The sequence below is a fragment of the Bombus terrestris genome, chromosome 14 (assembly GCF_910591885.1).
Source record: "Bombus terrestris chromosome 14, iyBomTerr1.2, whole genome shotgun sequence".
Lineage (NCBI taxonomy): Eukaryota > Metazoa > Arthropoda > Insecta > Hymenoptera > Apidae > Bombus > Bombus terrestris.
The window spans coordinates 2,097,342-2,112,656 of NC_063282.1; the positions used below are offsets into that span (position 1 = coordinate 2,097,342).

The 15,315-nt window shown below is 31.3% G+C and overlaps 2 protein-coding genes across 3 annotated transcripts in view; both read left to right on the plus strand.

The window, feature by feature from the left end:
* The first annotated feature begins 2,931 nt into the window (after positions 1 to 2,931).
* LOC100645098 (zinc finger protein 37 homolog) lies at positions 2,932 to 8,073 on the plus strand. Of its 2 annotated transcripts, XM_048411653.1 has the most exons (4): positions 2,932 to 3,231; positions 3,812 to 3,958; positions 5,155 to 6,334; positions 6,467 to 8,073. In XM_048411653.1, exons 1-4 carry the CDS (start codon positions 3,079 to 3,081, stop codon positions 7,018 to 7,020), a joined length of 2,034 nt encoding a protein of 677 aa, XP_048267610.1. In that variant the 5' UTR covers positions 2,932 to 3,078; the 3' UTR covers positions 7,021 to 8,073. The 2 variants fall into 2 exon arrangements, with proteins under 2 accessions (XP_048267610.1, XP_003400521.2); XM_003400473.4 differs by having other exon boundaries at positions 2,933 to 3,231; positions 5,155 to 8,073.
* Positions 8,074 to 12,011: 3,938 nt separating this feature from the next.
* The window catches only part of LOC100643542 (E3 ubiquitin-protein ligase Rnf220), a 191,814-nt gene continuing 188,510 nt past the window's right edge, over positions 12,012 to 15,315 (plus strand). Inside the window, exons 1-2 of the mRNA XM_048411857.1 lie at positions 12,012 to 12,137; positions 14,828 to 14,941. Of these exons, the coding sequence (XP_048267814.1) occupies positions 14,828 to 14,941 (114 nt within the window). The 5' untranslated portion in view covers positions 12,012 to 12,137. The remainder of the gene's footprint in view (positions 12,138 to 14,827; positions 14,942 to 15,315) is intronic.

Genomic DNA, 15,315 nt, shown 5'->3' on the forward strand with positions numbered 1-15,315 from the left:
AGACGGTTTTTCCTAAAAAAATATTTTCAGATAAAGACAGAGAAAAATGGGGCGTGAAATAGTTTTTTCTCTTGATTACGAATATGACTTTTTTCAAAGAATATAAATATTACCATTTGAAGCTTCCAACTTCTTTCCTTTAAAAGAAAAAGAAACATTTTTCGTTCAGGATAAGTTTAATCCAAAATATGATAGAACGATTACGCGATAAATATGAAAGTAGCAAATATTCTAGCTTCAGCTACATTTTGTAATACTACTCGAATAATTAACGAAGCTAATTAGAACTTGCACACATCTGTCTTTTTAATAATGTTAATAAATGTCGTAACTCGTTTAAGCGTCTATTTATTTAGTAAATTTAAAGTTTATTTTTCGTAGTCCGTCACAATTCCTAGGTAGTCTTATAATATCTGAAAATATAACTCTGTCAGCTATTAAAAGTTAGTCTTTCGAATCGTCCTCGTCATCAAGGATGAGCATTTCATATCTTTTTGCCGGTAATTAAGTTATCTGAAGTAAGTATAATTTCATTTTGTAATTCGTACTAACTTTCAAAATTAGTGCACGAATGTTCTTATGAATGTTCTTAAATCTTATTATGATTTCAATTTGTTATTACATATTAGAAAATCATGAAATATCTTCAAGTTTTAAACGAGCAAAAATATTCTATAAACTACCATAAATAATACATTGTTCTTAATAAATGAACTACCGTGTAGTCTCATTTTGATTAAAGTTTTTAAAATAAAATGGAAGAAAATTGTTTTCTACGGAGAATTGCGATTCCATTGAAAATTCTCCACCCTTTCTTCTTTTGATGTAAGAAAAATATAATAGTTCTGGGAAAATAGAAAACATCAAATGAATAAGAAGCATGTAGAAGAATTTCTCAGACAAAAATTCCTCGTATTATATTCGGTACACGAGATCCAAAAGTAAGTCTCATTAGAAAACCGTAGATATCAGCAACACGACTTTGTTAATTAACGGTACTTGTTCCAACAGAAAGTTATCCGAAAATTGTCAAAGTTCTCAACGCGACAAATAAATGTTTTTGCCAATGATTTAGCTGCCATTTAAACGCCAATGTACTGCAATATCTGATGTCATTAAGGGCACTTCGCTATCTTGAATTTAGGTGGAGATTCGCACTTCAGCATACCATCAGTGTTAGGGAGATCCTATATTCGTACTTCGTACCTTATTGTTTGCCTTTCCTACATTATCACAGCGCTTCATACTTATAGGTACTTATATCCTAATATCATTATTCAGCTCTTATTTCTCTGATCCTCCGTATCTCTTCCCAAATTTTAATAATTTAAATAATTTTTCATAAGAATTAAACCGTGATGCCCAATTTTTTTTAGTGTTCCAAGCTTCGAAAAGAGAAAAGAAAAAGTCTAGGATACGTATTCGTATCTTTACTATATTATGCAGTCAATTTCTAAATAAAAAAATAAAATCCGTTTGGAAAATATTCAGAAGTGAAATTCAATCAACTCGGTGTATAAAAGACTCAGGTTTCATCAATTTCACAAATGAATGAATCAATTCATTGCATAATATATAATTATGTGCGCAATTAATGCTTTTTATTTTAGAAATACCAATTTTTATATGCGAATGGATATCTGCATAAAATATATCTGTATAACTGCGTACTAAGAAACGTACACGCATATGTGCGGAAAGTTCACGGAAGACAATTTCCCTTTTTTTTTTCTTTTTAATAACGCGTTGCATACAAGTGACCTTAACTATTTATGTTACTATCTACGTGACTCAAGAACACCTTGTCATCTTTATCCCCGGGGCAACTAATAGCCTCGATTCTCGAAATGTCGTGATAAGTACTGGCCTTTAACCTGACCAAGCTAACTTCCCTTTATACAGATCGAGAGTACTAGTAAAAGATTTTATTTTATGACATAATTGCATTATAACTTGTTCTTTTAACATTTTCCGATAACAATGATCAAAGTTATATATGTTCGCATATTGTTTTAAATAAGCGTTTGTTACTTGAATGATAGTGTGTACACATATGTATATATAATAACGAATTTCATTTCAAAATTGAAATCTATATATATACTATTCTGTCACTCTATATTTTTCTGTGCTAACCTTTACGGCTATAAGTTATATTTACTACTTTTGTTAAATACTCTATTAAAAATCAATTTTTTGAATATCGCGATTAAAAACATAGAGAAATATACAATAACTTAATACTTAACGGTTATGTATCCTCAATCCATACAGAATGTTACATTAATATTTATGTAGTTTAGGGTTGTCATCGTGAAAAAGCGAAATGTTTATCTCATAAATCCTTCCTTTCGTAAATATACTGTATCATAAATATATTATGTATTATCTGTCACATTTTTGTCCATAATAATATTATAGAATAATAAAATAAAAGTAAAATACCAGACAATTGCTGCTACAATTTTTGAATGTCTGACTTTCTGGTGTAAACTTCAGTCCACTACATTGTCCAAGAAAATGCGCATATGAATTATTCCATATGCACATTCGATTCATTCGATAATAAATATTTGATTAAAAAGAAAACAACATCGACTGCAATATAAAAATGTTAATATTTAAAATCATTATCTAATAAGAATATCTGTTTAAATACCTTTCAAGATTTTATAATTTCTCTTGACGAAGTTGGAATTCAAAATAAGTATTTCTTTAAAAATAAACTGCATATATGTATAACTGCATTCACACGTAAAGTATCATGCTTGCTTTAAATGTATGTTCTATTTGTAAAAAAATGTACATAGCACTTAAATGAAATGGAAATCATCAAAAGTAATTAATCGATACAAATTACTCTCTTCTAATTTATTGTAGGTTTATACCTAAAATGATACGCGCCAGATGTCGCTTCAGCATACGTGCGAACTATAAGCTCTATCTATAGTTAATGACTGAACTTTATGTTGACTGACGGTGATGTCCCATAAGAAACAAGACGCTAACCGGGAAATGTGAAATGCATTTATTTCTAAGTGAGCACGAACGTTGTGAAAGTCTTATTTTAGTGTTAGTATGTCGAAGGTAACGATGAATTGGGAAATTAGCTGTGCCGACATGTGTCGAGCGTGCATGAAAGTCGACGGCGTTCTTCTTCCTATGTACGATGACGACACGATTAGTCAAAAAAATTTGCCTAATAAACTTGCAGAGCTTGCATCAATACAGGTTAGTTATAAAATATCATTTGGTTAATATATTTTCTGTCTCTTGCTTTGTTAAGTAGTCAGTCATTCTTTTATTATAATTAATCGTGTATAAATTTGTAATTTTGTAACATAACCTTAAAATGGTGTCATCAAAGATTCATTTATTAGATATACCTACTATTTATTCTGCGATAACAAGATACAGATGTTTAAATGGAAAGAATAAACTTCGTGTTTAAATTCAATTGAATGATATTTATTCCATTGTAATCTAAATTTTGAGAAATAAACAAGTCGAACAAGATTAATTCATGTTATATAAAGCATTACAGTAAAGTTTTACATGTAGGACTAAAGTTATAAAAGAGATATTTATAATAATTATATACAAATTTGTTGGTTAATAGTATTATGTGAATATAACTAGAATTTCAAAGTAAAGTGCGAGTTACTTTTCCTTGTATTAGATTTCAAATTGACTAATGAGATATAATGCAAGAAATGTTAAATAGGAAACTCGTTTCGTATTAACTATACTGTATAAGTTATATTATACATATCAGCTAACTTGATTAACATAGTTTACTTTTTTTAAATAGATTGACAGGTTCGATGGGTTACCAAATATGCTTTGTGCAAAGTGTGCTTATCGCACAGATGCATTTTATGATTTCAAGTTGCAAGTTCAAGCTACTGAAAGGAAACTCCGCAAAATGTTTGAAACACAAATCCGCTATAACATAAAGGTAAGATACCTGGCCTTTGTAATTATGTAATTAAGATTTACATTATTTTACAATGTAGTGATTTTCTTATGTTAAAATGTTTTGTAAATGCAAACACATAAAATGTTTTTGATCTTCATATGTTATACATTTTAACCTAAATACTGTTAATTCATTAATATTAGATTTATATGTTCTAGTTGCATAATACATACAAAAACTTAATGTTCTGTTATGTAATGTCAACATAACTGATTGATATTACTAATTTTTCGATTTTAATTCTATTACCTTGTTCGTTCTCAATAAATAGTTAATTTTCATAGATGTCTAGTATAAATAAAAGAAATTGTAAACACATGACGTTAATATAGGTATATGTTAATATTGAATGTTAATGAATTTTATTTATTTGCAGCCATGTAATTATATTTACTTAATTTCTATTTGCTTGCAAATATATGTATAAAGTAGTACTGAATAAAATATAGTAATTAGTGACTTATATTGAAAATAATGATGTTTTAAGAAGCTAAGGCACTTGGAATGTTATTATTAAAATGCATTAATTAAATTAATTTGGTTAATCATTTAACATTAAAATCAATGCAGGTGTATACTAAGTACAGAATTTGATATGTTCTATAATTCTACAATTCGTTATCAAAAATTCGTGTCCAACTTTTATATTTTTAAACAATACTTTATACTTGTTTCTTTTGTTACTACGTACGAAATATACTGATGATATGGAACGAAATTTATTTGTTGCGTATACTAATTAATATTTAGTAACAAGCTTACTGTTTCGCTCCAATTATAATTTAATCATGTAAACAGAGCTTTGCAATTGTATATTTTATTACGAATAAATCAGTTATGTATTGAAAAAGTAGCCTTAGGAATCATTTGTACAAAGATGTATCAAATACAAAGATATTAGTATGTAAATAGTAGGACAATAAAATCTTTCGGGATGGTAATAATACGATACGCTCGTATATAAGCAACCAGTATTCAAAGAGAGAAGAATAATTTTTATTTTATTTGGTTGTTCTTATTATATTATCTTCCCATAAAGGTTACCTTCCTTGTATCGATCCAGTCTCAGCTATATGCTTGCATTTTCTTAATTTCGTTAACTTCGTCATAGCATGTAATTGCACGTAATGTGGAAGCATTAACATCGTTCCCAACTTGTTGGTATTGCCTTTCAGGAGGAGGCAATGGGCAATGATTTTGAACAAGACTGTTCAGAACAACCAGACGAATTGTTAGAAATGAAATTATTAGATAGCAAAGAAGATATTAAGCCTATCAGTGATATGGATATTTCAGAAGAATTTTTGGCCGACCGAATTACTATAAACGACAAAGAAGAGCAAGCGTTAGAGCTCGACGTGTCCGAACTGGTAGAAGAAAATGGCGAATTTAACAAGGCTAACATATCTGGATTAAAAGGTATTATCATTTCGAAGCTGTCAGGAGCAGAGATCGATCAAGACAAACAAGTGAAGAGCGAGATACCTGATGAAATTTCGAAAATTTTGGAATCCCAGCAGCTAGATTATACCATAATGTATATACCGGAAGACGTTTCTTTAGAGCATGTGAATACCCAGAATACGCTTTCTTGCGATACTGTGATTAAATTAGATGATAGCAAAAAGATTACCGTGGCTGACTGTAATGGGGAGCTCCTACACGAAACTGTGGACAACGAAGGATTTTTAAATGCCGTGTGCAGCGAGAAGATTGTGGAATCAAGGGAGGAAGATAATAAAATCATTGACAACGAGGTGGCCTGGAAACCTACGATTCCGGGAGAAAAATCGATGGAAAGACTAAACGAGAAAAACACACAAAAACATTTGCCGGAGTCGAATCAACAGCCAGAAAAGAGCGATGACTCTGACTCTGATTATTATGTCCACCCGAAAGATAATATATTAGGTAGCTTGAATGATACAATAACGAGAATAAAAGAGATAAAACTCGAAGACGATGTAATACAATATCAGTGCACTCTGTGTTTGCAAAATTACGATAAGCTGACCGGTGTCTTGTTGCATACTATAGACAATCATGTACCGAGTAGCGGTCCATTCTTTTGCGTGGTATGCGAGAAAGACTGCCAGAGTCATAGAGAATTGCGTGCGCATGTTAAAACGCATAGAGGCCAGTTCCCTTATTCCTGTTTCATATGCAACAAAGCTTACACGATGAAGAGGTATTTAAAGAGACATATGGTGTGTCACACGGAGTTTCATAGGCATCGTTGTCCGAAATGTGGCCTCAGATTCAAAGTTAAATCAGAGTTAGAAACTCACATTACGACACACATACGCGGTGCGCCTTACTCCTGTAGTCAATGTCCACGACTGTTCAATCATAAAGGTAACTATAAGCGGCATTTGATTACTCACTTGGATCCGCAAGGTCTTCACTTACCCAAATATCCCTGTAAAGTTTGTGGAAAAAGATTTCTAAATAATCGCACTTTAGAGACACATATGCGTGTTCACACAGGTGAAAAACCGTTCAAATGCGAGATATGTGGACGATCATTCTCTCAACAAGGAAATTTGTTGAATCATGTAAGAATCCACTCAAATCCGCGAAGCTACACGTGCGAGGTTTGCGGAAAGCGATTCAACCAAAGGGCCACTTTGAGAGATCATAGTCTTCTACACACTGGAGAAAAACCATATGTTTGTAATGTTTGCGGAATAGCGTTTACTTTTAGCGCCGCGTTGAGACGCCACATGTGGACTCATACTGGTGGAAAACCATTCGGATGTGAAATTTGTAGTGCTCGTTTCGTGGGCAAATATGATTTACGACGACATATGAGGATACACACGGATAGACCGAGAACGAAACGAAGAAGAAACGTGATCAAGTCGAACAATGAACAGGAAGCAGCAGTTAAAGAAGAAGATGTTACAGTTTCGGAACATCCTGATACAGAGACCGTTTTAATAGAACAAGTTTTGTTAACGCAAAACGTTACACAAGTTGTACAACAAGAGTCTGAGAAGGAAAATGTCGATGCTCTTTTTAATCTTATACAATATGGTTAATAGAACCTCTTCTTTTTACTATATTTAGATCACATAAGTACTGATTCTGTCTTTTTTAATTTAATAATATTTATTAGTATTAATTTAATAATATTAATATTAAGAATGCGCAGTTTTTCGTTTGTCAATTAATTATCATAAACATTAATTGAAAAATATCAAAAAAGCATCTAAAAATTGCCCATAATACGCAATTTGAAGGTATGATACAAAATTGCTATTATAAATTTTATATTTGATGAAAATACTACGTTACTATATTTTCAGAAAACGTTGTATATTTTTGTCAAATAAATGTATATTGTTAATTATTTATCGTTAACAATGATTCTAGAAATTCGTGATCTTGCAAAATATTAGAAAGTAAAAGACATATGCTATCTATGATTTTTGTTCATAATATTTTTCTCACGAAGCTTATCTTTGAAGATTTCTTATTTTCACAAACTCTTCATCCATGTAGATGTAACATAACAAAAATATTTAAACGTTATAAATTATGTACACTTTCATTTTTAGTTCCATTTCAATCAATATAGAAAGGTATTATAGAAATGGTAGATAAATGTATTTTAGTTGACTAAGATGTGTTGATGTGTAAATTGTATTAAGTTAAACAATTATGTTTATCCTCTATTCTCTTATCATCATGCACATTAATGTACACAATGAATATATACAATAGATCCACAGTGATGTGGATGTGATTCACAAAATATAATTATATATTTCAACACATTTGCTGTTTGTGTTCCTATATCATGAGTTTGTAAAATAAATGCATTATCATATTAATTTATAGATATATTTCACGGCAGTATCTGAAAAATGAGCGAATGTATATGACAACAAAATGAATCATTGAAAAACGTATAAGCATATTTCAAAATTGTTATTGATCAGTGATAAAGGTATGAATGAAAAATGTAATATATAAGATAACAGTGAAAGTTATTTATAGTATATTATTTATTAATATTAGACACGTGTAGTACGAGATAAACATAAAATATGTACTTTGAAACATCAAAATATATAGATCATAATTCATTTTATCAGCATAGTTGGATGAAATCGACCTGATTTTTCTTTAGTTGTTCAATTACAATTAAAGTAATAATGCAAACCTAAATGGTACACATGTGCGAAAAAAAGGTTTATTGTAATGTAGCTTTTTAACCATACTCTTTTGTATGAATTTATCATTTATTGGGAAATTAATATTTTAACTATATAAGAGTAGTAAAATTGATGGAAAATAGATATTATTTAAGTAATCTGAAATTGAATTCAATGAAATTCGTAAATCTAATTAAATAATATTACTATGTATAATTACTATGTAGCTTAAAGGAAATCTGTATGATTCGCGTAGTTATAATTTTTTAAAAGACTGTGGATGTTTTAGATAAATATAATTTTATTAATTTTTTAAATGCTGAGAATAGGACTAATAACAAATGTCAATGGTTATTGTTATCTCTTTAACTGATATAAAAATATATTATTTAAAAATTGTGTTCAAAATTATTAGATTTAATTTGCACATGCAAACATAATATAAAAACATTTGCACATGTCTAATAGTAATAGATACTACATATTTATTTTTAAAATAATAGTCTGTGCAGTTGATTTAAGATTAATATATACCGAAACGTTTTCAACACAGAAGTATTATATTTTCAAATATATATAAAATCTTCTCTTTTAAGGAAGAATCAAATTTTTTTCATATTTGTTCGAAAGTGTATTCCATATTATTTTTATAATTGCATAAATTAATATTCAATGATCACCGAGAGTAACAAATATTGTATAAAGTATGTATATAATGCTCTTTATAGTATATTATATATATAGTATATTTTAAAACCTATGATTTGCTATTACAACTTCATAAATATACAAATATATCGAATAATAATAGATAAGATATTTGTGAGTGAAGAAATGTCACTACACATCTGTAAATTTATGTATTTTTCAAGTCTAAAAAAGATTTGAATTATTTAATATACTGCTCAATACTTTAAATTTTCTGTCTAATTTTTCCTAGTTTTCCTTCTCGTGATATTAATCAGCATTAGGAAACTATACATATTTACAAATATTATAAAATTAGTTGTAAATAAATTATAAAAAATATCAAATAATATTTGGGAGTGCTACAAAAATAATTAAATAAAACTCTTTTCTCGATATGTTCATATGTTACTAAAATTCAAATAGAAATAAACGCGCGCGGGAACTTGCGTGTTCAAGTAGAAAAAAACGCGCGCGACGATTCATATGGGAGGTGATGCTTGCGCGAGTGGTTTAGTGAAAATTCACCATCTTTGTCGATGTTATCAAAAATGATTCTTCCATTATGAGGATCAATAATTTAGTAATTTTTCGATTTTTATACTATATTTACACTCTCAACAATTTATTATAGGAACAAATATTATTATTTATACATATATTTTTACAGGTTAGAACTTCGTTTATACTTTTATGGTATTAGTTTTCATCTTATAACTAAGTAAAAACATTTGAAATGATACTTATTGACAAGAATAGTTGTATGGTAGCCAAAAATCAGTTTGACCGGTGGATGCCGATCGAAAGTGATGGTATGTATAAAAAATAACGGTAACCCTAAAGTAAAAATTTTCTCGAAGACGAAAGAATCTATATATTACAAATATCTCAATATGTAATAATTTAGAAATTTTACTGGGATTTTACTTCATCGTTTATAGAGATAAAATTCTATATTTCGTCCAGAATAAAAATAATTTATAATTCCATAACTACATTAGATTTTCATTCCAACCGCTACTAATGTTGTACTCCTATTCTGTGCTAAACCGACAATATCGCATGTGACACGAGAATGGTAAAGGGATTGTCTGGTTCCTTAAATCGTGAACCATTACAAAACGTTACATGTCAGATTTAATCTGTTCTTTGTTATGATTTTATAACGTCATTGTGTCTGCCAATTTTCATAGATTTTGATGATTATCGTTTGCCGAAACAATAATTTTCAAGTTTCTGTCGGTAATATATAGTTTGTCTCTTGCTTTTTTTCATTACGATTTGATTATAATTTAGTATAGAATGACGTCAAGTAACATTTTTAAATTATTTGAGTAATAAACAGTTTTTATATGCATATATATGTGCATGGTATATTTAATCTATAATACTTAGTTACAATTTCTCCACAACAGAGGGAGGCACTTCATAGGTTGGTTGATTTTGGTACGTAAAGGTATTGTTTATTTAAAATATTTTTTATAACAATATATTATTATTAATATAGAGATAATTAGTTGGCTACATGCTTTTTCCATAGTGAAATATTGTTGCAATTATTTAAATAATTCCGAAACTACAAAATCGATAAAAGGTTTAAATACATGCTAGTGTTTGTTTAAAATATATGGTATAATTTGCTTACATATTTATTTTCAAAAAATAGAGTAAAAAGGTATTAAAAATGGATTTATAGAGATAGACATGAATCAGGTACAGCAGGTTTCTTAAATAATGTTGAAATATTTTATGAATTTAATAAATAGCATTTTACAAATTTTGCCTAATTGAGGTTAACGTTACTAATTATCTTGTTAAAATTTAGTTAATCCTTTTTTGTTAGAAAGTCATATTGTAATAAAGTATATTATGAGATTAACAATATGTGTACATGTATATAAGAAAGTATATTTGTTACGTTTTTTGTTAAAAAAGATATACATATTCATTTTCGTTTGTCGTAGACTTGTCATAGACTACTATTCAGTTTTTTATCTGAAAAGTTATGAACGTAAAATTACATATAATTGAAATGCTTTAATAGCTTTGCATTGTAAATTACATTTAAATATTTTGACCTCTTCGAGGTAAACGAAAGTATAATCAACTGCAATTATTCGTTATCGCGAATACTGTAACTATATCGAATGACTCATTAAAAATATGTTCCTTGCTTAAAAATATATATACGATAGCATAATTTGTTTTTTCAGTGTTAGACTTAACATATCGCATATCGTAGTTTGTAATAATATGATCATAAAATGGTTATAAAATTTCAAGTGAAGTATGATTCTTATCTTCTCTGAAATTTTATATTTCAAGGATAAATATTTGCAAATGTAATTAAACATATTTATTATCGCATTAAATAACTTAAAAACTTCAACTTCCCAGACTCTTTTATTAAATATTACTATAATAACAAAATATTTTTACTAGAAAATTATTTTTTCGTCAGTATCACTTTGTCATATTATTTCACACACATAAATGTTTATTAATGACAATTATTGCACAGAATAAACATTGATGCATTTGTATGTAAAAGAAGATCAAAAGACGTTTTTTAAAATTTCAATATCTCGTATGTCTATATTTAGAAAATTCTTTTTATCACTATCGCATTTTATTTCAACATAATTATACCGCTCGAAGAATCTACTTATAACTGTTATTACTTTTCAGACTTGAGGCGAATCATAAAATGTTAACAGCGAAATATTTGTCACAATCGTAGAGGATAATTACATAAGCGGACCATTTTAAACAAGACACTCTATACAACTGATCATACTATGAGGTAATATTCAACGTATTTATTACACTTTTTCACAAGACCCGAAATAACTAACAAGAAAAGAAAGTTTCGTAAAAGTCAGATTGTATACGTCGCAGCAAATGATACAAGATGTTACCAGTCGCGCAGTCAGCGCCCGATTAAACCTCGCTGCGTCGCGGGAACGGTTGCGCATTGAACGTGTGCGCATGCCGCGCGTGCGCGCTGCGAAAGTGGTGCTACAGTGGCGCCAGTAATGGCGGCGGAAAACACGCGCGCACGCCAACACCGCCGCCGGTTTGTTTCTCCACGCCTCTACCTCGCCTCCACCACCGCCACCGCCACCGCCACCGTTCTCACGACTCGCGGGTAAGTACCCTCACACTCCAATCAGTCTGCACTCGCATGTCCACGAGGTTGCTCGCACGGGCCTGGCGCCTTCCTCTTGTACTCACCCCTCTCTTGCACCTGGCTCACCACGTTTAGTGCATTACCAGAAACCCGTACCCGGGTGACCGAGCCACTAGTTGAGGTACTCGTCGGGTATTATCATTCGTCGAGAGGTTAGGTCGGAGTGACCTATAGTGGCGGGATTATATGACTCGTTTGAATTTGAATTCACCCGCGTCGCATCGTTCCGTCCATTATCGTTCAGTTAACTTTTTCAAATACGTTGTAACGTGATTAACGGGTTTCGTACGACAGGCCACGACAGCTGTCAAACGAGTTTACGAGTTTATCGGAGGTTTACGCCGTACGTCGAACCGCGTGACAACCCACGCGTTGAGGTTAGGTTGTTCGCTGTCTAACGCGCCTTTTTCGAATAGATTCCTCGCCACGTTACACGGTAAATCGATTTATGCGGATATTAGTGCGAAGGAACTGTTAGTGATAAGAACACGTTTCCTAAGCAACGGATAAGAGAACAATGGGATCCGTGAAAATAGAGTGAATGTTTTCGAACGGTCGTATTTCGTGCAGTGACTTCTTTGGTGTACAGCAAAATGTACGCGTGATGGTGATTAATATATACGCGCATTTTATACACATTTATACACATGTACACATATGAAAGATATAAATGCATACGCATTTTTATTTTTCATCGATCTTAAAATGTTGACAACCGATCATACCAAGGTTAGCCTGTTGCGTCGTTGCGTTACCAGTGTTCATTTTTAGATGATTCGTCCTCGAAATTTGAAGGCGTTTCTAATGTCTCTGATAATATTTCAGCACATGCATATCTTTCCTCTTTATGCTTAAACACACACGAATATTAAATAATTGAGTAATTAAGTTGGCTAAATTTATCAAACGTTATAAAGACAATGTTTCTCGTTGTACGTTTTAATATCTTTAATAGAAAGGATTTGCTACAGCATGTAAGAATAAATCATAGGAATAATTGGCAGAATATAAAATGATACTGGATAGCTATTAAGACATGGATTTTTTAACGTTATGTTTTTAGTATATTGTTATGAATTTTCCAAAGTTAAATTCTCACTATATTATTTCCTATTTACGATGCATAATAGTTGATGCTTGATTTCCTGAGCATAAAATATTTAGCATAAAAAGAAAGAGATTTTATAAAAGGTAAAATTATGAAATCCGAGAGTAATTTTCATCCGTTATTGCCCACTGGTTGTACAGAAAATAAATAACCGCTGAAAACATTGGTCGATAGCATACGATTTAACGAGTATATTACAAAGATTAGCTTTGACCGATGCAGCATGGATAATCGTACGTAGAATATTAAAACGGTAAATTTTTATTGAAAAACCAATTTCTAAAGCCATAAAATTCGACTACTTTCTCGAATTTCAGTCCTATCTTTTCGCTGAAATTCAGCGGTAAGTAATATTATTGTGTAATGTAACGCGGATTGCAATTAAATTTCGATGACGATAATATACAGAGTGACGCAAATTGTTAAACGCTGTTACGTTAAACAAATAAACGAGAACAGCCGCAAAGCATCGAAACACACGGCTTTATTCGATTCCTCTGGACTTCTTTCCGATGCCTTCCGACGCGTACTTTATTCCACTTTTCATTATATTTGATCTAACGAGAAAGAAAAGTTGATACAACTGCGATCGATGCAGTTGCTCGTGGATCAAATTCGATAGCTCTCGTTGAAAGACTAGAAGGAGCAGAAATCGAAGTCATTTGATGGTCGAGTCATTAACTATATCGTGTTCGATTGTCTTGAATAGCTACAATCACTATATTGCGTTATCTCATTTTGCCTGTTGTTTCCTTTATCACTTTCTATCAGTCGTTTTCCAATAATTAATATATGCCGATTAGAAACATTTAAATATGTAACTTGTAAAACCTATTTAAAAAACGTTTTGAATATCTTTCATTCGCGTTCTCTCTATTTTCTCATTCGACTCTTTTCTCTAAATGAAATATTTTTCTCTCCTGATAATCATGCAAAGGCGAATATTTTCTTAAATTTCAATATCAGTATGTCGCGAATATACGAGAAGTTTAAAAGCGAACAATATTATATGGCGCAAGACGACGAGCTATTTGGTAATCGAATCTTGTTCATAAATATTTTGCTTTCTAGATTTTTAAGCAAGTTTCAAAGGAATTTCGAAGCATATGTTAGAAAAGAAGTCCGAGGAATTCTCGACGCGCGAATTTCTATCACCATACATTATTCAAGCATATCTCCGTACTGTCTAATAAAATAATTATATTAAACGGAGATTTCAGCTTGCCAGTACCTAAAGAGGTTGAGCAAAAACTATTTGAATAAACTCTCGTAAGTACTGTTTCCCACCAAGTCGAATTCCTTCCAATCGTTCCCGGCGCATACCTCTAATTTCTCTATTTGAATTTCCAGCAACAGATTACTTGGAATATAGAAACATTTCCTGCGACTGTCATTTATATCACCAACGACGAAATTTAATAACGCTGCTACGCCAATTCTTATTTATAAAATCTTTGTCTGTGAAAAATCCACAACCAAAGCATCCGTACGAATATACAAAGACGCTGGATTTGGTATTAAACAGTACTTACAAAAGCAACACACACTTTACACACTTTTCATCGACTACTCACCGTCGTGTCGTCATGTCGTTGATCGAATTTCGATATTTTCTCACCGCGGTTTAACGTGTCGAAAAATCGGTACCCGCGAGGATGGTCCAAGGAAGATTGAGAAATGGAACACGCCGATATCTGTTCTAGATGGATAATTCTGCGTATGTGCCGAATCATCTACCGCCGCCATCCCTGGTCGTGTTTTCACAGGCCGGGGGGCTGCCGGAGGCTCTGAGAATGCAAAGACCCTTCAATCCACAAGTTAGTGTCCCATCGTCCTTGCCTATACGCCTAAGCCTATCTTTGCTTTTCTACTCCTGTTTGTTTACCTATGCGAATATCTGGTGAAAATAATATTTCCGACAACACGTCACAGAGCGACGATTAGCCCCGGTATTCTCCTAACACGGCTTCTTTTCTCGTTCCTTTTTTTAAATCATTGACCTTTCACAACTATGGTAGCTTAACGCGCGTATAGGAAAATTTGTACGCTGGTAAATCTAATCTATCGTCTCACGATCGTTTTTATTTCCAATTTTTTAATGACAAGATTTCAATGCCGTTGTCACTTCTTACGAATCTTTTTCTTCTATTATTTTATTCGATTGCCCGATCTTTCCCATACTTTGGTTAAA

Bases quoted from the DNA above. Each gene is read 5' to 3' on its own strand.
- LOC100645098 (XM_003400473.4), top strand. From the start codon at position 3,079: ATGTCGAAGGTAACGATGAATTGGGAAATTAGCTGTGCCGACATGTGT. The intron at 3,232-3,811 runs GTTAGTTATAAA...TTTTTTAAATAG, and splicing joins CAGAGCTTGCATCAATACAG to ATTGACAGGTTCGATGGGTT. The intron at 3,959-5,154 runs GTAAGATACCTG...ATTGCCTTTCAG, and splicing joins AAATCCGCTATAACATAAAG to GAGGAGGCAATGGGCAATGA.